Below are 22,129 nucleotides of genomic sequence, written 5' to 3'. Positions count from 1 at the left end.
CCAAGGCGGTGCCGGATGTCACCTGCCCCACCTCCTGGGGGCGAGGATCGGGTTGACGAGTCGCCCCAGGACCAGTGAGAGCAGCGCTCTGACCTCTGGCCCTTACTGGGCTCAGAGGGCTCCCCGGGGCTCCCCGGAAGGTGATGTAGTCCAGGCGGCGGCCTCCGCCAGGAGGGCCGGCCGGTAGCGGAGGCGCCCTTCCTCCTGCCCCAGGGCCCTGAGGAGGGGCGGGGTCACCAAGGCCCAGGCAGGGCACCTCTCTGTTTCGGGTGGTTGGCCGCTCACCCCCGCAGCATCTCCGGGGAGCAGGCCACCGAGTGGTGTCTGTGGGGCGCGGGGAGGGCGGTGTCAGCGGGAGCCCCGGCCAGGAGCCGTCCCAAGTCCGCCCCCGCCCGGCGCCGCACCCACAGCCCACGGCTGCTCCGGCGCGTGCCCAGCCGGCAAGGGTCCCGGAGCGGCTGAAGAGCGGGTGCCGCTGCTCCTGCGCGTCCGCTGCGGGGAGAGACCCGCGCTCAGTGGGCGGGGCCGGGCCGCCGGCCCGCCCCCTGCGCCCTTCCCTCGCCTAGTGAGCAGTTGTCGAAATTTAGGCCACCCCGGAGCACGCTGAAGGCCACGTCCTCGTCACTCCGGCGGCTCTCGGCCTCGAACTGCTCGGCCCGGTCCAGCAGCAGCGAGAGCTGTTCACAGCGCAAGGGCCCGTCCTCTGCGGAGAGGAAGGCTCCTAGGGTGCCGCTCTGCGTCGGGGACACCCAGCCGCACCCGCTACCGCCGCAGCCCGGCCCCGGTCCGCGAGCCCACCCGGGCACTCCCAGAGGCTCGCGGTGCCTGGGGCAGACGGTGAGGTGAGCAGAGGTGCAGTGAGGGCTGGGACCTGCCGCCGCCGTGCAGAGAGGCGGCGCCGTCAGCCCCACGCCAAGATCGCCTCCGCGGGGCTCACCACTCGGCGCATGTGCGTGCGCGCGGCGCCCATCCAGGATGCCCAGCTGCGCCTGCAACACCGCATTCCGCCCCAGCAACCCTCGCTTGTTGTACCCCACCCCCACCGCAACAGGGAGCGGCGCCGCGTGTGCGCGGGTACCTGTGCGGAAAACAGTCCCTTGGAGGCCAGCGATTCCTCGCGACTCGCGTGGGGGAAGGGCCGGAAGGAGGCATGCAGCAGTGGGTAGCGCGAGGCCAGCAGCAGGCCGCTGCCCAGCAGCTTGAGGTGCGGCCCGGGCTGCAGGCCGAACGTGCCCACGTCGTACAGCACCGGGCCCAGATTGGGCACCAGGCGGCTCACCAGGCTGCGCTCTGAGCGCAGATCGAACATCTGCAGACAGACGAAATCCAGACCCGCAGGCACCGTAGCTGTCAGCATCCCGCACGGCGCCCCCCGCCCCGCCTCTGCTCGCCGTTGGCTGTGCCGCAAGTTGCTGAAGCGCGCCAGCCTGTCGGGGAGCAGGCACAGGTTGGCGCTGAGGAAGCCGAAGCAGCGCGCGGGCTCATCTGGGGGGCGCCAGGGCACAGGGGGCGCCCGGCACTGCGGAGGGGGCTGGTAGCAGAAAGGGCGGCGCCAAATCTGCAGCGGCAGCCAGAGCAGCAGGCCCGGCAGTGCCAGGGGCGGGCTGAGCAGCAGCAGGGCCGCTCCCGCGCGCCGCCGGGGCCCAGCAGCCAAGCAGCCGGTCCAGGGCCCAGTAGGCCGGGAAGAGCAGCGCGCGGGCCAAACCGTGGAGGGCGTGCAGAGCAGGGTGCGGGAAGGGAGAGGGCCGTAGGGTGCCGGGCGTCGGGAGCCAGTCGGGCGGGGATTGCATGGCGTTCGGGGCTGCGCGGCCGCGGGACGCCACGGCGAATTATTCACTTCCAGCGTGGCCGCCGACTCGGCAGTGCGTCCTCCCGAGCTGCAGGGGAGTCACGGGAGTCCAGGCCACGTGGCCCAACCTGTGCGCGGGGCCGGTCAGACGCTGTGCCGAGGGAGCCTGGGGGCGCCCCGAGGCCGGAGCTTCCAGGAAGCGGCCCTCCGCACCCGCGCGGGATTTCGGCGGCGTTAGGGAACATGAAGGGGAGAGCGAAGGGCAGCCTAGACTCGCCGTCCCGCCCCAGTGTTCGCCCTGCTCTGCCCGCCTCCAAGGGCTGCAGGGAGAATTCCCGAAGTCGCCCAGCGGGAGAGGGGACTGGGGTGCACAGCGCCCCAAGTGGACGGGGACCCTCTTTAGGGCGTAGCGCCAGCTACAGGAGTAGGAGGGGTACACGCTGCGCCCTGCTCCCTCCCCTCCACTCCCCTAAGTCTGCAGGGAATTGACGCGGCGCTCCGCAGCCCAGACTGCGGGATCTATTCCGTCCGCACCCGACTCCTCGAGTCGCGATGTCCGCAACTGAGTTCAAAGACGGACTTGGAGTGGCCTAATCAGCCAGCCCCTCAGCACCCCGCAGAGCCCCCCAAAAGGCCACCTCTACCCCAGGACTTTACAGTCTGGGGGCAAGGGGCCGTCGGTCGCCCTGCGCAGCTGCTCCCTTTCTCGCCCCAGGCACGCGCGCCGGAGGGAAGCCAGCCTCCCCAACCCCCGCGGAGCCCCCTCGCTGGGTCGGTTCCGAGGACCCGGCCGCCCCGCGCTCCCCCAGGCGCCGCCGGGCCGGGGCCTCCACCTGTATAAGGAGAGCTGCGGGCCAGCCGCTCGGCTCTGGCTTTGGGCCTCAAGTTCCCCGGGTTTTGGGTCAGGGCTGCTCTTCAAGCGCTGCTGCACCATCCACCCCAAAAAACTAAACAGAAATCCTGGATTCCCCTTGGAATTCAAGATCTACGGTGGCGTGTGCTCCCGGCTACCTCTGTCCTCACCAGGCCTTCTCGGCACAGAGCTGGATTTATGTCGGGGTCTTCACTTTCTGCCTGTGGAGTCCTTCCCTGCTGGACTCCCTGAAGCAGACCAGGGAATCTGGGGGACCGCCGTAAGCCCACACAGCCTCCCCTCCCCTGTATGTAGGCTGGCTGCTGACATGGTTCCCATTTGAACCCAGACCTTGGGGCTCCTCGGTTCCCTTGGGGTCCTTTCGCCCGTGAGTGCTGGTGCTCCGGGAACTTCAGGGCGGGGGTCCTCATTCCAAGCCCCGCCCCCCGCCCCTTCCTCGGGCGGGTCTTCCTCCCCCTGTGGGCCAGAGGCCACTCTGGGCTCCCCACACTCCCCTCCTCTCCACATGCATCCCTGGCAGGGACAAGCCTCCAGGCCCACAAGCCCCCATCTGAGTCTGAGATCCCCCCAGGGTCCCCCCAGCCCATTCCACCTCCCCGCTGCTCCGGTACGCTCTCCCGTCCTGCCTGGGCTCCTCAGCTCCACCCCGCGGCAGGTGGGGTCCGGCCTGCCCAGGGGAGTCTCCTGCCCCAGATCTCCCAACCCTGTGGGGCTGGCCTCTTCTTCCTGGGTGTCTGTGCTGCGGGAGGGGCCCCATCTCCCTGGGCTGCCCTGTGCCCAGATTTGGGTGAGGCTGCTTTCTCCTGGCTCCCCTCCCTCTAAGTGTCCCCCTGCCGTCAGAAGCCCCCCAGCCTTGCCCCCCTCCACCACCCTCCCACACCCACGTCCTCGTCCAGCTCCCACCTCTGCCTCAGCTCTGCACACAACACCAGTACTTCTGGCACAGGCATGGCCCTTCCCTGCCTATTCGGCTCCTTTCTGCCTCCTTCTCCTACCCCTCCGACTCAGGGGCTCCTGCTGCCCCCACCACCAGGTGAGGGGAGCCCTGGGGCCTTCGGCTGCCTGGTCCAGACAGCTGCTGCGCTTTGGACTCATGGTTCCCGCTAAGGACCCCGGAATGGGCATGGAAACCCCAGGACAGGGAGGGCCGGAGGGGTGCTGAGGAGGGGACGCTGGCCAGCCAGCCCAGAGGAGGCAGCACCATGCAGAAGTGCTGGCCCAGCCCCAGCGGCCAGTGGCTATTGGGAGCTTTATAGGAAGCTTTAATGGTCACACACGGGGTGAGAGCGGAGCCAGCTCGGGCTACGGGCGTCACCAGATAAACATGGGCTTGCCGTCGTCATGCGCCAACTGGCTGAGGCAGGACAGCAGCAGCAGCGCGTCTGTGAGCATGCTGGGGTGCACGGTCTCCACCAGCACGCGCTGCAGGAAATCCACAGTGTAGGAGCGGCCCTCGGAGGCAGCCAGCTCGGGCCGCTCCCGCAGGATGCCGTAGGCGTTCACCAGCTGCTCAGTCAGCGCGGGGTGCACGCGCCCATTGTACCCCAGGCTCTGCAGCCGGTTCATGATGCTCACGTAGCGCTGTGTGAGCATCTGGCACAGCTCCTCGTCCAGCTTGTGGTCGCTGGGGTTCAGGGAGGCCTGAGGGGACAGCAGTCATCAGGGACCCTCCTGCCCCACATAAGCATAGGGCTGCAGCTGTGTGCTCGAGGAAGGTGTCCTGGCAGTCCTGGGGGAGAGGCCACAAGGGGAAACCCAGTGGGCTGCGCCTGAGCAGGGAGGTTCCCCACACCATCCCTGCTCTGTCTGCCGCTAGGGATTTGGCACAGAGCTGAGGCCGGAAGCAGCTGAGCACAGAGCCTGGCTCTGCGCCTGGAGGTGAAAGAAAGATGGCATTCCTAATGCCCCCAGGGTGGCCTGACTCGGGGGGCCCGCTCGGTGCCTTTCCCAGGCCTCCTCCTGCCTCCCTGCCCTGCTGTAGCTACCGCAAGCCCCTCGTCTGTCACCCTGGACTGCATCCCCAGAACCCTTCCCTCCCCTGGCTGAGCTGACAACCCCGGGCCCAGAGCCAAGGCTCCCAGGCTCCACAGTGGGGTCCTTGGGTGTCCCCTCCGGGTCTGGGACCTGGGCCTGGCCGCAGTGGGCCAGTCTCCACCAACTTCAGTGCCTGTGCCCCCAAACCCTTGTGATTGCCTCCAGCAACACCTCACCTCAGCCCTTCCTGTTCACCCCTCCCACCATTGCCACCTGGGCATGTGACCCGGGCATTCACACAGGTCCCCAAGCTCAGAAGGACCATGCACTTGGCTTAATGCTCTGCTGTAACCATCTTGCAGTTCTTCATACTTCTGGAACATTGAGCCTTGTATTTTCATGTATACTGGGTCCAGCAGATTCTATACCTGACACAGGTGCAGCTGCCCTCAGGCCTGCAGAACCATGTGTCTGAAGGTAGTTGGGTGGGGCTCTCACTGCCCGAGCCCCCTGCACCTCTCACTGCTTCAACTCTCTGGGCCAGGGCTGACCTACAAGGTCCCCCATCTGGGCTGCCCACCCACTTCCAGTCATTCCCTAATTGCCCACCAGGCTGGTTTCTAACCTGCTGGGGATGCTCAGACAAGCTGTTCAGGCATCACCTCCTTTGGGAAGCCGCATCCTCTCCTCCCCAGGTGATCATGTGAGTAGAGCTTTAAGCTCATGGCTGGGCTCACCTGAGGTGACCCCTGACCTCTGGCAGGTACACCCAGAGCCCTGTGCTCAGCACCTTTGCTAAGACAGGCCTGTCTCCCTGACTCCAGGCTCCTCTTGGCCCCTTCGTTCACCTGTTCCCAGGCCTCATGCTGGGCAAAGGGCAGAAGCTCAGCTAACATTTGCAGATAAGCAAGTGAACCTACAGCTAGCCATCAGGATGGCACGGAGCACAAGGTGGGCCACTTTAAGCCTTAGCTCTGTTGGGCTGCGGTTGAGCTCCTGCCCTGGGCCAGGCTGGGCACCCAGGGCTCTGCACATGAGCGGGAGTCTGGGGGTGGACTGTGCCTCCCTACCTGGGTGCTGGAGAGAGGAGAGTGAAGTGGGCATATTTATGCTGAGAGACAAGGCCACGGCTGCCCCCAGGAAGGGACCCCTTGAGAGTGGAGGGCAGTTGAGGGAGAGTGAGTGGGGAAGAGCAGGACCAGCACCCCAGCTGCGAGGCAGCCGTAGGGTGTGAGTCCTCCCTCCTTCCCAGGCACCTAGAAGCGGGCACAGGTGAGACTACCCATCGCTGGCTTTGTGGTTTTGAAAAGTTAGGCTGACTACTATAGGGGACAGACAGAAGCTGATGAGAGAGGGTGAGGGGCTCTGTTTATCCATCCCGCAGATACTGTCTGAGGCCTGCCCTGTGCTGGGCACTGTACCAGGTGACATCATTCAAGCGTGCGCAAAAGCCCTCTGAGTGTACACTGATGACAAGACCATAGGGAGACAGTACTGTGAGCGACCCCGGTGGCTCCCCGGAGGGTGTCCTGGAGGGAAGGGGGCGGGGCTGAGATCTGAAGGCGGAGGAATAGCATGGTCTGCGTGGAAGATGCCAGGAGGCTGAGCGAAGAATGAGGAGCTCACAGGTGGAGAGCTAGGCTCAATGGCCATCTCTGTCACCACAGTGGATCTGAGCCTCCGTCTCCCCACTGTGAATGAAGGAAATCACAGCCCCACCTAACAGGGCTGCTTTGAGGATTAAAGGAAATGTTTCTAGCTCCTGTGCGGGTCAGCACCACCATGTGGACATCCCTACACCGTGGACACACCGATGGACTCTCAGTTGAGCAGAACTGTGTTTCAAAGGAAGAGAGAATGGAGGGGCATCCCCAGGCAATGAAGTTTGCGGGGTGGGGGGTGGGGACAGGGTCTGGGTGGGAGACAGCCTGCACAGCGGCACCACATCTCAGCACCCAGCTCCCACTCTCAGACTCTCTTGCCCCTTGGGGTGAGAATCACCCCCTGACCCTCTAGCACACAGATTTGTGGCTTTTATTGATTTTTGTAGGTCTCCCCAGGTAGGGGTGAGCTCCCCCAAGCAGAGACTTTGCCTGTATGGTATGCACTCGGCATACACTGAATGCCCAGTACTAGTCAGGGGTGAATAGATGGAGGGAGGATGACCAGTCCTGTGACAAGTTTGGACTAGGGGTCAGGAGTGGGGGACAAAGAACATGCAGACCAAATACACACATGCCCCAGAGATGGGGCACAGGTGCTCACCACCCAGACTCCCACTCTGGAACACCCCTGACACTGACCACGGGTTCAGTGAAGAGGGAAGTGGCAGCAGTGTCACAGAATCAGTGTGGCACAACACAGGGCAAGTACGTTAGAAATCAACAGTAAAAAGACAGCCAGACGCCCCTCAGATGATAGAGACTGGAAAGTTATCCTCACTGACTAATGGTTAGAGAGAAAATACCATGCAGTTTGTGAGATACTTAGGTCCGAACAGCCTCACACCCGCGAGGAAACAGCAGGACCTCCCCTAAGCCCTGGGTCCTGTTGCAGGATCCACGCTGGCTGGCGTTCCCGTTGTACCAGTTGTTAAATCTAGTATCTCCCTAACTAGAGAGAACTTCCTTACCCCATGTGTATTTATTTAGAAACAAGGCTTGTAGAATAAAAGTACTTAAGTGCTCAACCCAAGAAAGAAAAATAAAGCAGATCTAAAGGAAGCAGAAAGAAGGAAATATTAAAGAGCAGAAATGAGGAAACAGAATCCAAAGGATCAATCGGGAGGATGAGCAGGACTACACTGGGCAGGCCGACACCCTCCACTGAAGAGCACAGGCCTGCCTGCCTTTAGGGAATCAACTCCCGGCTGAGGCCACGCCCTCCACCCTGCAGCAAGGCGGACGTCACCACGCTCGAGCCAATAGGATAAAAGTAGAACGTTGAGCTCCGCCCCCTGGGCCGAGCTCCTGGACCGCGCCGCGATCCGGGCGGGACCTGGCCTAGCGAGCAGGTGGGCCGCAGGGCCGACCACCCTGTGGCGGCAGAACCCCCTGCGTCACTGTCACAGCTGCTCGGCACGGTCTCTGGGAGCGTCGCGAAGCTGCCCAGGCCGTCAGCGCCGGCAGGCGGAGCGCCCGTCAGGAACGCCGGGGCGCGGGGCCGTGGGACCAGCCCGCCTCCGCCAGCGGCTCCCCAAGTTAAGAGAAACGGGGAGGGGGAGAAAACCGTGTGATCATTTCAGGGAGGGACGTGAAGATCATTCTAAAGAGGTCAACATTTGTTCACCGTCAAGAATAAAACAAAGACTCTCAACAAACGTGAAAGAGGAAGAATTCCGACCCTGGCACGGCAGATCCTGAACGCGGCCCGTCCTGCTTCTGTTCCAGAGCCTTCCTCAAGTTAGAATCGCCGTTTCCAGACTTCTCCTGCGGCTTAGGTTCCTGTGACCTGGGTCTCTGCCCAGCAGATGCACACGGGCTGAACTTCCAGATGGAAGTGAGTGCCAGGAAAAGGCAGTGCACGCTGAGAGGGCACGTTTTCCAGAGCGTGTGATGCCTGTGGCACTGGTTCTGCAGGGGCAGCTGTACCAAATTTGGGGCATCCAACAGGGTGTCTGCATGCTGTCCTAGGGCGGTGATGGCAATGCTGTGTCCACTAGGAAGGTCCCTTGGTGTGCTGGCATTTCCACTGGCTGTATAGCAAGCAAGCCCAGATCTGTCTCTTTCCTGGAGCTCCTCTGACCGCCTAAACTTTTATGACAAACCTTCTTATGCTTATGTCAGCTAATGTGGGTTCTGTTATCTGCAACCTGTTATTCCGTTATCTGACTTATTTGCCTAAAGCAGATCTGGCAGAAAGCCTGGAACACACATCGTGGTTAATGGGAAGACTAGAAGTGTGTGTTCCTAGTCAAGTGAGAAACAGGATGAGGCTGCCATATCCTCTACCTCTTCAAAATACTGTACAGCGTGATTGTCTTCCTGGGAGAGCCAAGGACAACGTATAGGCTGTTAGAATTCACGAGAGTGTTTGGCAAAGGAGCTGGGAATGGGTAACAAATCGTTACACAAAACTCAAAAAACGTTCTCAGCAGGCCAGTGAGTGGGACTCTATAAGTAGTGGGGCGCCACGGACCCAGCCAGACGCATCCCGGAGCACTGCCCTCGGTCACCCTCACATGGATGCGCTGGACTAGGGGTCTCCTGGCACTGGGTGCCATAAAGGAGGGAGCTCAGAGCAGCTCCCAGAGAGCAGAAGACCTCTGCAGTCTGGTAGAAGAGACCCCAGGTGCGAGCACTCTTTAGTTGGGCTTAATAGATGGCGCGACTGTCTGTGAACTTACAGAAGAGACAGCTGGGTTCTGGCTATTTCACGGCCACTGAAAAGTCAGTGAGGCCCTACTGAACAGTGGGGCTCCAGGAAAGCTGTGCAGCCACCAAGCTACAGAGCATGTGAGGAACATATGACCCCAGTTTAGACACCACCAGGTTTAACCAGGCTTAAGGGGTCCAGATAGAACTTAGGGATTCTAGCAACTTCCAGCATTGGAGTTCCATGTGCAGAAAACAAACAAGATTTCTTAATGACGGGAAATAAACATCTGGTCAAAGTGGAATTTGATTCAGATAGGAAGCAACACATGGTCTAGCCAAGCAGGCAGGATGGCCTTGAGACGCGGACACATCTTTATGACCCTCAGAGCCAACCAGACCTGGGTCAGCCACAGAGGGCCAATCAGGGTGTGCTTGCTCAGGGCCTGAAGCCCGCTGCATGCAGGGAGTTCCAGGGGAGCCACTTCCTGGGGGCTTGGGCAGCCCATGTCTGATCCCAGCAGCACCAGTCATTGTTTGTGGAGGTGAAGGGGGCCAGTGGCTTTGGGACTGGTGAGAGTGGCCCCTGGGTAGAATGACCAGATGAGTGTGGTGGTGAGATGGCAGCTGAGGCACTGGTTCAGGGGCCACCAAGCTCCTTGACTTCCTCAAAAACCCCTCAAAATTACCTTACACGCATTCCACTTTCCTCTTTCTGCCTCTTCTCTCAAGGGTTGCCATTTGTTGCTGTGACTGTTAAATTCTACAGCATAAGCAACGCTTGGTGTGCAAAGCAAAGAGGGGCCCTGGATGTGGCAGACCTCACAGAGCCCCATGTCAGCAGGCATTTCTACCATCTTCCACTTAATGGTTGTTTTCAAATGAGGAAACCCATCCTCACAGTTTAGCATCTAGTTTCTGTGTGAGCTACTAGACCTCTGCTTACACCTAAATGTAGTCTTGCCAACTACCTATCAGATGCAGGATTTTAGGGATGTAAATATGCCTCATCATTTTCCAATGTCAAGCAGCCATGGCCAGCCTGCACTCATGACACTGCAGTGGTGGCAGTGGCCTTGGGCACAAGTCACGGGTCACCAAGCCAAACAAGACCAAAACGGGCCCTGCTGACACAGGCAACAGAAATGATGGTGCTTAGGGATAACCAACATCGTAAAGAGGCAGAAGTTCCCCAGTTTATCAGTCAATGCAAAACCAAAATTTGAACTAGGTTTTTCCTGGAATTTGAAGGATTGATCCTAAAATTCACATTGATGAGTGAAGGGCCGGAAAACAATTCCATCAAAAAGAATAAAATACCTAGGAATAAACCTAACCAAGGAAGTGAAAGATCTATGCCCTGAAAACAACAAGACGCTCTTAAGAGAAATTAAAGACGACACTAATAAATGGAAATTCATCCCGTACTCTTGGGTAGGAAGAATTAATATTGTCAAAATGGCCATCCTACCTAAAGCAATCTACAGATTCAGTACAATTCCTATCAAAATATCTATAGCATTCTTCAATGAACTAGAGCAAATAGTTCTAAACTTCATATTAAACCAGAAAAGGCCCCAAATAGCCAAAGCAATCCTGAGAAGGAAGAATAAAACAGGGGGAATTACACTCCCTGACTTCAAGCTCTACTACAAAGCCACAGTAATCAAGACAATTTGGTTCTGGCACAAGAACAGACCCATAGACCAGTGGAACAGAATAGAGAGCCCAGATATTAACCCAAGCATGTATGGTCAATTAATATATGATAAAGGAGCCATGGATATACAATGGGGAAATCACAGCCTCTTCACCAGATGGTGCTGGCAAAACTAGACAGGTACATGCATGAAACTGGATCATTGTCTAACCCCATACACAAAAGTAAACTCGAAATGGATGAAAAACCTGAATGTAAGTGATGAAGCCATAAAACTCTTAGAAAAAAACCATAGGCAGAAATCTCTTGGACATAAACAGGAGCAACTTCTTCATGAACATATCTCCCCGGGCAAGGGAAACAAAAGCTAAAAAGAACAAGTGGGACTATATCAAGCTGAAAAGCTTCTGTACAGTAAAGGACACCATCAATAGAACAAAAAGACATCCTACACTATGGGAGAATATATTCATAAATGACAGATCCGATAAGGGGTTGACATTCCAAATTATATAAAGAGCTCACGCACCTCAACAAACAAAAAGCAAATAAGCCAATTAAAAAATGGGCAGAGGAGTTGAACATACACTTCACCAAAGAAGAAATTCAGATGGCCAACAGACACATGAAAAGATGCTCCACATTGCTAGTTATCAGAGAAATGCAAATTAAAACCACAATGAGATATCACCTCACACCAGTAAGGATGGCCAACATCCAAAAGACAAACAACAACAAATGCTGGCGGGGTTGTGGAGAAAGGGGAACCCTCCTACACTGCTGGTGGGAATGTAAACTAGTTCAACCATTGTGGAAAGCAGTATGGAGGTTCCTCAAAAACTAAAAATAGAAATACCATTTGACCCAGGAATTCCACTCCTAGAAATTTATCCAAAGAATGCAGGAGCCCAGCTTGAAAAAGACATATGCACCCCTATGTTTATCGCAGCACTATTTACAATAGCCAAGAAATGGAAGCAACCTAAGTGTCCATCAGTAGATGAATGGATAAAGAAGATGTGGTACATATACACAATGGAATATTATTCAGCCATAAGAAGAAAACAAATCCTACCATTTGCAACATGGATGGAGCTAGAGGGTATTATGCTCAGTGAAATAAGTCAGGTGGAGAAAGACAAGTATCAAATGATTTCATTCATATGTGGAGTGTAGGACAAAGAAAAAACTGAAGGAACAAAACAGCAGCAGAATCACAGAAACCAAGAATGGACTAATAGTTATCAAAGGGAAAGGGACTGGGGAGGATGGGTGGGAAGGGAGGGATAAGGGGGAAAAGGGGCATTACGATTACCACACATAAGGTCACAGGGAAGGCAGTACAGCACAGAGAAGACAAGTAGTGGCTCTATAGCATCTTACTACGCTGATGGACAGTGACTGTAATGGGGTGTGTGTGGGGGACTTGATAATAGGGGGAGTCTAGTAAACATAATGTTGTTCAAGTAATTGTACATTAATGATATCAACAAAAAAAAATGAGTGAAGGGCCAAGAGAAGTTGAGACAATCTGGAGGAAGAGGGGTGCCCAGGCTCCATCGCCCTCCTGGGATGAGGACAGTACCAGACTGGTGGGCTGGGGAGAGGGGCTGAGGAGGGGCAGCGACCCTTTGCCCCCTGCTGCTCTAGCCTTACACAAGACATGAAAAGTATAAACAATAAAGGAAAAGGGGCATGATTCTGACCACATTAAAATAAAAACCTAACTAAAAGACTCCTTAACAAGAGGATGCAGACTCCAACCTGGACACAGATGAACCCGCAGTACGCACACACCAGACCTGCCTCAGGCCCATGGATAAAGATGGCCTGAGAGAGAACGACTGGGAGCACAGAGGGCCATCTCTCTCCCAAAGGAGGCTCCAATGGCCGCAAGGCAGAGGAGGCGATGGGGGCCTATCCCTGTTGGTGTGTCAGTAGGGGAGGGCTTGCAGGTGCTCACTCAGGGCAGCCCCTCCTGGGCACCCAGCTAAGTGCAGACCCACCCGTGACCACACCCCCTCCTCAGAGACTTGGAGAGACTCCCCAGTAGTGGGAAGGAATGTGCCCAAGCCCACTTGGGGAACGTCACCTTCCGTGTGCCTCAGCACCCTCTCAGTGGACGGCATGCTAGGAGTCCGTGGAATGAACCCCACAAGGCCACCAGCTGCTCCGAGGCCCTAGGACCTGCCTCCCATGTCCCCCCAGTGACCCTTGAGGATACTGACAGGGTGCAGCAGAAAGTGTCAGTTCTGCCAGTCTGGGAGGGCCCCGGAAAGCCGGGCCAGCTGTCTTGAGACCATTGCAGGGAAGGGGGGAGCACAGGACTCTGGGGAGGCTCCTCTGCCAGATGCCCTGGCCCCCAGGCACCACCAGAACAGGGTACTGTGCTTCCTCCGTCTTGGGGCACCCTTGGCTTCTGACATGCTACACCTGACTGGAGTGCAGGGCCCCCCCACCGCCCCTCAAGGGTCAGCATGCTGCCCACCCCTGCCAGGTGCCAGGGCAGCCCCTCCTGCAGTGAGTGGGAAATAGGGCCACACACACCTGAATGATCTTTTCCGGAATGTTGGAGACCGTGAAGCCGTAGAGGCGCGCGCGCTCCGGGAAGATGCTGGCCAGGATCCTGCGATCCAGCTGGAAGGCCATCTCCCCCACCAGCCTCTCCCAGGCCGGCTGCTTTGCCTCTGAGGAGGACAGGGGGCAGAGGGAGTGGTCAGTGGCCATGGCCAGCAGCCCAGGAGGGGGTCGGGGGGGAGACGCGCAGACGCAGACGTGTGAACCCCACTGCCTCCCCGACCTCGGGGGTTGCCAGGGAACTTGCTGGGTTCTCGGTGTGCCGGCTTCCGCTCCAGCTCAGGGACGCTCTTCCGAGACGTGTCCGCGATGCGTGGGCCCCGGGTGCCGCTGACTGAAGCCAGGGAGGACGGGGTTCGAGGTGGGGAGTGGGGGTTGCGTGGAGGGGAGTGGGAGGTGGGCACGGGCTGAGTGGGAGAGTGGTGAGCCTGGGTGTCGGCGTGTGGGGAGTGCTGGGCAGTGTGGGTGGTGCCTGTCGGGGTGTAGTCAGTGGCTGCCTGGGGGGCAGAGGCAAGGGCTGCGTGGGTGGGGGAGGCAGCGGCGGGGGTGGTTACAGGGGCAGGAACTGCACGTTCCTGGGGGGCACCAGGCTGGGTCTGGGCATCCGAGGTGCCATAGCTGAAGGCCGCCATGGGGACGGGTGCGCCCACAGTACTGACAGGGGTGGAGCTCTGGATGGGCGCACCCACTAACATCACGCCGAGGGGCTCTGGGTCCTGGGCCGGCCGGGGGTGCTCCGTGGAGAGAGGGACTAGTGAAGGGGTGGGGCAGGAAGGAGAGGAGGATTAGAGAAAGGCAGGACCGGGACTGACCTGGTGGGGGCACCCTGCCTCCAGGGCCTCTCCCCGCCCCCCACCCTGCCCGGCACCGGTTACCTTTGGAGGTGGCAACAGTTCCCACACCAGCTGAGGGATGGGGTCCGGAGGGGCCTCCTTGGAGCGGCGCCGCCATCCGTACCCCTGGGGCCTCCGACAGCACCAGATTGCTCATGGGGTCTGCCAGGAGGTTCTGAGAGACACCCAGAGGGGCAGCTCCAGCCACTGTGCCGGTCACAGGGCCCATCAGAGGGCTGCTGTGAGGTACTGCCTGGGGTCCCGCCGGCGAGCTGCTCGGAGTCAGGGGGCCGGTAGAGGGCAGGCCCAAGGAGCTGGCCAGGGTGCCCGCTGGAGGCGCTGCCATGGGGCTGGCCAGGTGGCTGCTCAGGGGGCTGGTAGAGGGCAGGCCCAGGGAGCTGGCCAGGGTGCCCGCTGGAGGCGCTGCCATGGGGCTGGCCAGGTGGCTGCTCAGGGGGCCGGTTAAGAGGCTGGTGAGCAGGTTGCTCTGTGACATGGATGCTGGGTCCGGCAGCAGTGTGGTGAGAGGGCTGGTCAGGGGGCTCACGATGGGGCCTGCAGCAGGGCTAGGCTGTCGGCTGTTTAGCATGTCGGCCAGGGGCGTCAGAGCCATAATCCCCACTTCTTCCAGGACGCGTTCATTTACTGCTGCCTGGGATGGGGGCAGGAAGACACCTGGGGGAACACAGAGAAAGCACTGAGACCCTAGGGGGGCCCCTGGGGGAGGGGCTCTCTCCCGCTGGGGCAGGGCCTGGCCAGGGTGCCGCTCTGCCTCTGATGAGCTGACCAGCTGTGCATGACCCCTCTGCCTCCCAGGGGGATCTGTGGGGGGCTCAGCAGGTCCCAGAGGAGGGTGTGGCTCCTTGTCTCTGGGTCCTTTGAGGCAACTTTGTTCTTCCTAGGCTCACTTCTCTGAACATCTGCCCCCCATCCACAAGGATTTTCCACAGCTGACCACCCCTCAAAAGAGCTGCTGACCCCTCTCCAGGGAGAGGAGGGTGTCCTGGCAGCTGGACCCCTAGGTTGCCAGGTGGACCCCTCCATTCCTGGGTAGGGAGGAGTTTCCCACCAGTGGCTTAGGTTTCCTACCACCATCCCTGGGGGGACAGCAGAGTGTCACCATGTGAGGGACCCTCAGGGAGGCCAGATGCAGAGCCTCATGTGGCACCAGTGGTGTGCCTGGCCCCTGTGCACATGTGGACCCCATGAATGAAAGCGGGTGATTGGCCCAGACATGCTGCTTCACACTTCCTGCATCCGCGTGGGGGCCTGGGAGCCCATTTTTCTTGTGTTCCCAAGGAGAGCGCCCATGAATGGCCCCTGTTTGGGGGAGAAGGCCCTTAGAGGCACAGAAGCTGGGGAGGAGCAGGGAAGGTTTGTGTGAATGTGCAATTTAATTGAAAACCTCCACATTTTTTTTGTTTATCAAAGCAGTACATGCACCTGTGAAAACTGATTAAGGGAAGCATCACTGACGTGTGCGCCCCGCCCCCCCGTGTGTCTGTGTCCAGCAGGGGGAGCTCTCTGGGCGGACCCCATCTTCCTCAGTTGCAGGCCCCACAGGAAGAAGTCCTTACAAAACTGCTTTAGCTGCTTCCACTTCCTGCCCCGGGGAGGAAGGTTTCCACCACCCTGGCAACAGTCCAGCCAATGAGCAACCATGACACGTGGGCTCCCAGTTTCCTCCAATGGGTTTTTTGCTTAGAACAGCCCCGAGGTTCCCCTTTCTCTGTAAAGGGGCCTTCTCTCTATTCTCCGGATTTCGCTGTGGTTTACCATAGTTTGTTTGGAGTTGCAATTCTCTGTTATTCTGGAGCAAACCCATTTTTGCTGATAAAATAACTGACAGTTTTATTTTTAAGGTTAACACTCATTACAGGGAAAGAATGGAAATACACAATGGTAAAAAAGTATTGAAAACCATTGGTAGTCCTGTCATTCCATGGTTTGTCATATTGAAAAGCTCTGTGCTGCCCTGATGACTTTCTCCACATGTTTATAAAATCAGTGGCTGACAGACTTTTTCTGTAATGGGCTGGTAGTAATTATTTCCAGCTTTGCTGGCCATCTGGTCTCTGTTGCAACCGGCCAGCTCTGCCGTCACCATGTCAGGCGGCCACTGACAGCATCATCCTTTTTTGAAAACAGCACCTGCTCTGGCTGCAGTGGTTTCCACCGTGTGCATGTGCCATTGTTTTAAGACTATTCCAATTGCTGGGCATTTAAATTGATTCCATTTTCCTTAAGACAAATCATTCTACTACATAAATCTTTACAATCAATTTTTTTCCCTGAAAGCAGACATTTTAGAGCTTCGTAATGCACACTGCCAAATCTGCCTTTAAAATAGCCCAGAACTTTCTGACGTTCCCTTGGAAGCCTCTGCACATGGTACTTAAATTTCTGCAGATGCAACACTGCACAACGTGTGGCAAGATGTCCTGCCATTTTATTTTCACTTTAAGTTTTGTTACGTCTTTCCAAACAAATGCACTAAAATTGCAATATTAAATCAACCAGTCTTGTCTCTCATGATTTCTTGTTTTGGCTTTTTGGAAATTTTTGCTTTAGGATCAAAGAGACAATAAAGCTTGTGGGCCAGAGAGAAGTAGCCCACAGAGAGGAGGACCGTGAAAGAGAAGAACCAGCTGCCAGGGCAGATTCGGGGCAGATGTCAGGGAGCCTGGTGGGGAAGAGCGCAGGACGGAGTGGGAGGGGGCAGCGGAGCTGGCGTGTTTGCCCTTTTCAGGCTGTTTCCTCTGAGGGGAGCCCAGGGTCTGGAAGATGTGGGAAAGTACCACTTGGGCAGCATCCTGTGGGTGGCGGAAAAAAAGCTGTGGTGGGTCATCTGTCCCTGACACAGCAGGGAAACGCTCACAGCACAGTCGAGTCCTCCCAGGCTCTGGTGGCTGGGACCCAGGTGTCTACCTGAGGGATCTCCCAGCTCCCATGGTCTCCTCAGTGTACCTCAGAGAATCTCTGAGGTGTCGTCCGCACTCACTGCCTCAGGCCACCTTCTCCTCTTCCCTCCTAGACCCTCTCCAGCCAGGCTCCTGCCCTCCCTCCATCCAAATAGCTGTCAGGCACCGGCGGCCCCGTGCTCCTGGGGACCCCTCGCTGAAATCCTGTCTTGGTTCGGCGTCAGGCTCCTGGTCACCTGGCTTCCTCATGTGCCTTTCTAGGGCCAGCCCCAAGCTCCCCATCGAGCCTGCTCTGCCCCTGCGAGCTGATGCAGCTCAGGCACTGGGGACCAGCTGCACACACGGTCACTCCTCAGGATGGACCCCAGACTCAGTGGCCTGAGTTCCTTCTTCCTGGGGCTCCTCTGGGGGCTCCAGCCTGGCACTTCCTGAGCTTCCTCTGCAGCCCTGGGGCTCTGTCGCTGGGCAGCTCTTCCCTTTCTGTAGCCAGCCTCAGCCTTGTCTCCACACCCAGCACCCAATCTGTCTGCAGCACTTCTGCATCGACCCAGAATCAAGCACACACACACTCCTGGCATGGCCTCAGCCCTGTCCACACCATCGTCAGCCTCCTGGATCACTGTGGGCCTCCTGGCTGGTCCCCTGATGTGGGCCTTTTCCCTCAAACATGGGCCTGAGTGTTCCAGGTAGAACACCCACCAGCTTGCGAGCCTACTGTGAGCGCCAGGCGTTCAAGGCCCCTGTGATCGGCCCATCCCCTCTCTGAACCTGCTCTTCCCCACCTCCCCCTCGCCCCCACTGCTCCAACCCCTCATGCCTCCCAGCAAATCCTTAAATGTTCCAGGCACACCCGGGACTCTGTCTTTGCACTGGTGTTCCCTCTGCCTGGAACACTCTCCCAGTGTGCACAGCAGGCCCCCACCTTCCACCCATCCTCCAGTTCTGGCCTCCTCCGTGAGGTTTTCTATTGAACATCACAGGCTTCCTGGCCCCGGCTGTCCCTTCCACCTGTACTGGACTATTTCCTCCTTAGCACTTACATCGTTGTGTGAGATGCTCTACACTGGCTCATCGCTTATCCCACCTCCCTCCATCAGAATGGGGGTACCCTGAAGGCAGGGGTTTGTCAGTCTGCTGTTTCCCAGTGCCTAGAGCAGAGCTTGAGCCAGAGAAAGTGCTCAATAAATGTGAAGAAAATGATGCGTGTGTGAGCAGAGATGGAACTAGATGAAGAAAAATCTGGTCAGGACACAAACTGAGGCCGACTCAACTCCAGTTTGGGGCCCTGAGCACTGAGACCTTAATCTGATCACAGGAGGCAGTGGCCATAAAATTACCCCATAAGCTGTGACCCCTGAGACAGCCGTACGAGACCCAAGTCCAGTCAGATGGCATGTCACTCTCTGAAGCAGTGTGTGGTCCTCAGAACACAGAGTGCAAGAATCACTGTTGTCTGCAAAAATCAACCGTATTTCCACACACTTGCAATGGATAATCCAAAAGGAAATTAAGAAAATAGCATCAAAAAGAGTAAAATATTTAGGAATAAATTTAAAAGAAAGGGAAAGTGTATTCTCTGAAAACTACAAATGTTGTTGAAAGAAGTTAAAGAAGATCTAAATAATGGGAAAACAACCCATGTTCGTGGATTGTCAGACTTATGGTTAAGATGGTAATACTACCAATAAAATACCTAGGAAAAACCTAACCAAGGAGGTGAAAAGACCTATGCCCTGAAAACTACAAGACACTCCTGAGGAAATTAGACACCAAAAAATGGAAATAGTATCCTGTGCTCATGGACAGGGAGAATTAATATAATCAAAATGGCCATCCTGCCTAAAGCAATCTACAGATTCAATGCAATGCCTATCAAAATACCAACAACATTCTTCAACGAACTAAAGCAAATAGTTCTAAAATTCATATGGAGCCACAAAAGATCCTGAATAGCCAAAGCAATCCTGAGAAGGAAGAATAAAGTGGGGTGGGGGGATTATGCTCCCCAACTTCAAGCTCTACTACAAAGCCACAGTAATCAAGACAATTTGGTACTGGCACAAGAACAGACCCATAGACCAATGGAACAGACTAGAGAGCCCTGATATAAACTGAACCATATATGGCCAATTAATATATGATAAAGGAGCCATGGACATACAATGGGAAAACGGTAGCCTCTTCAACAACTGGTGTTAGCAAAACTGGACAGCTACATGTAAGAGAATGAAACTGGATCACTGTCTAACCCCATACACAAAAGTAAACTCAAAATGGATCAAAGACCTGAATATAAGTCATGAAACCATAGAACTCTTAGAAGAAAACAGGCAAAAATCTCTTGAATATAAACATGAGCAACTTTTTCCTGAACACATCTCCTTGGGCAAGAGAAACAAAAGCAAAAATGAACAAGTGGGACTATATCAAGCTGAAAAGCTTCTGTACGGCAAAGGACACCATCAATAGAACAAAAAGGCATCCTACAGTATGGGAGAATATATTCATAAATGACAGATCCGACAAGGGGTTAACATCCAAAATATATAAAGAATTCACAGGCCTCAACACCCAAAAAGCAAATAACCTGATTAAAAAATGGGCAGAGAATATGAACAGACACTTCTCCAAAGAAGAAATTCAGATTGCCAACAGACGCATGAAAAGATGCTCCACATCGCTAATTATCAGGGAAATGCAAATTAAACTACAATGAGATATCACCTCACACCAGTTGGAATGGCCACCATCCAAAAGACAAACAGCAACAAATGCTGGAGAGGATGTGGAGAAAGGGGAACCCCCTACACTGCTGGTGGGAATGTAAATTAGTTCAACCATTGTGGAAAGCAGTATGGAGGTTCCTAAAAAAACTAAAAACACAAATACCATTTGACCCAGGAATTCCACTCCAAGGAATATACCCAAAGAAACCAATATCCCAGATTCAAAAAGACATAGGCACCCCTATGTTTGTTGCAGCACTATTTACAATAACCAAGAAATGGAAACAACCTAAGTGTCCAACAGTAGATGAATGGATAAAGAAAAGGTGGTACATACACACAATGGAATATTATTCAGCCATAAAAAGAAAACAAATCCTACCATTTGCAACAACATGGATGGAGCTGGAGGGTATTATGCTCAGTGAAATAAGCCAGGCAGAGAAAGACAAGTGCCAAATGACTTCCCTCATTTGTGGAGTATAACAACGAAGCAAAACTGAAGGAACAAAATAGCAGCAGACACAAAGACCCCGAAGAAGGGACTAGCAGTTACCAAAGGGAAAGCTCGTAGGGAGGGCAGGCAGGAAGGGAGGGAGAAGGGGATTGAGGGGTATTATGATAAGCACACATAATGTAGGGGAGGTATAGGGAAGGCAGTACAGCACAGAGAAGACAAGTAGTGACTCTATAGCATCTTACTACACTGATGGACAGTGACTGTAATGGGGTATGTGGTGGGGACTTGATAATGGGGGGAATCTAGTAACTACAGTGTTGCTCATGTGAAACCTTCATAAGATTGTATATCAATGATACCTTAATTTAAAAAAATGGTCATACTCCCCAAGTTTATTTACAGATTCAATGTAGTCCCTATCAGAATCCCGGCTGGCCTTTAAGTGGATACTGACAAGCTGATCCTAAAGTACATACGGAATGTCAAGGGACCAGAATGGCCAAAGCAATATTGAAAAGAGAGAGGGAAGCCATCCTTAGAACTGCCAGTTAGCCACCCTGCACTTTACCCACTCACCCTACTCCCACCCTCAAAAAAAATGAAAAAAAAAATAAGTCAGAGTATCCACTTTCAAATAGATTTCAAAATTTACTGCAAAGCTACAGTAATCAAGATTGTGTGGCACTGGTGTGAGCATAGACCTGTAGATCAATGGACTAGAACAGAGAGTCCAAAATAAACCCATGTATCTATGGTTAACTGATTTTCCACAAGTGTGTCAAGATAATTCAATGGGGAAAAAATAATCGTTTCAAAAAATGGTGCCAGCACTACTGGATTTCCACATGTAAAAGAATGAAGTTGAATCCTTACTTCATACCATATACAAAAGTTAACTCAAATGGATCAAAGGCCTAAATGTAAGAGCTAGAACTACACAATTCCTGTTAGAAAAGAGGTGTAAAGCTCCACGACCTTGGGTTTGGCAATGGCTTCTTAGATATGATACCAAAAGTATGAGCAACAAAAGAAACCACAGGTAAGTTGGATTTGATCAAAATTAAAAGCTTCTATGTTTTGAAGGACACCATCAAGAAGGTGAAAAGACAACCGACAGAATAGGAGAAAAATATTTGCAGGTCGTATATTGATGATTTGTATCAAGAACTCTTATAACTAAATAATAAAAAGACGAACAGCCCGATTTAAAAATGGACAAAGGATCTGAACAGACATTTCTCAAAAGATGATATACTTACGAGTGGCCAATAAGCACAGGAAAGATGTCCACCATCATTAGTTACCAGAAAAATGCAAATCCAAACCAGTGAGACGACACTTCACACCCACTAGGATGGCTGTAATCAAAAAGATAAATATTGGCAAGGACATGGGGAAATGTGAACACTCCTATATTGCTGGTGGAAATGTAAAAAAGTATAGCCACTTTGGAAAACAATCCAGCAGTTCCTCAAACATTTGTACATAGTTACCATGGGACCCAGCAGTTCCCACTCCTATATACACCCAAGAGAAATGTAAGCATACATCCACTCAAAACTTGCAGGCGAATGTTCACAGCGGCACTATTCCTAACAGCCAAAAGGAGGGAGCAGCTCAAAAGGCCATTAATTGATGAATGGATAAACAAAGGATGGTATACATCCATTAATGGAGTATTATTCAACCATAAAACAAACAAAAAAACTCCTAATCCCAACTAAAAGTACTGATTCACGCTACAACATGGATAAACCTTGAAAACATTATGCTATGTAAAAGAAGCCAGTCACAGAAGCCGCAGATGCAGGATTTGTGGAATGTTCAGAAAGCAAACCCATGAAAACAGGAAGGAGGTGAGTGGTTGTTTAGAGCTGAGGAGTGGGCAGTGTCATAGCTAAAGGGGTTTTGGATGATAAAAGTTCTAAAATTGTGATATCTGTACTTATCTGTGACTATACGAAAACCCATTGAAATGCACACTTTAAATGGGCAAATTGTG

General features: G+C 54.7%; 2 protein-coding genes across 3 annotated transcripts in view; both read right to left on the bottom strand.

Annotated features, from left to right (window-relative positions):
* Window positions 1–25: 25 nt before the first annotated feature.
* On the bottom strand, window positions 26–1,900 carry SMPD5 (sphingomyelin phosphodiesterase 5). Its single transcript, XM_073220601.1, is given in 7 exon segments — window positions 26–348; window positions 404–431; window positions 434–457; window positions 460–492; window positions 563–989; window positions 1,079–1,619; window positions 1,621–1,900. Coding segments are annotated over 7 exon segments (1,290 nt in total). The 5' UTR covers window positions 1,791–1,900; the 3' UTR covers window positions 26–281.
* A 2,074-nt stretch (window positions 1,901–3,974) lies between these two features.
* Window positions 3,975–22,129, bottom strand: part of SPATC1 (spermatogenesis and centriole associated 1) — a 28,185-nt gene continuing 10,030 nt past the window's right edge. Inside the window, exons 2-5 of one of the 2 annotated variants that reach the window (XM_037023349.2) lie at window positions 14,063–14,695; window positions 13,411–13,938; window positions 13,158–13,297; window positions 3,975–4,304 (exon numbers count right to left, since the gene is read on the bottom strand). In XM_037023349.2, coding sequence (XP_036879244.2) covers window positions 3,975–4,304; window positions 13,158–13,297; window positions 13,411–13,938; window positions 14,063–14,695 — 1,631 coding nt within the window. The remainder of the gene's footprint in view (window positions 4,305–13,157; window positions 13,298–13,410; window positions 13,939–14,062; window positions 14,696–22,129) is intronic. The other variant, XM_073230326.1, reaches the window with a different exon arrangement.

The sequence above is a fragment of the Manis javanica genome, chromosome 2, assembly GCF_040802235.1.
Source record: "Manis javanica isolate MJ-LG chromosome 2, MJ_LKY, whole genome shotgun sequence".
NCBI lineage: Eukaryota > Metazoa > Chordata > Mammalia > Pholidota > Manidae > Manis > Manis javanica.
The sequence above is the reverse complement of the archived record's forward strand: the minus strand, read 5'-3'. Positions and strand labels throughout refer to the sequence as shown.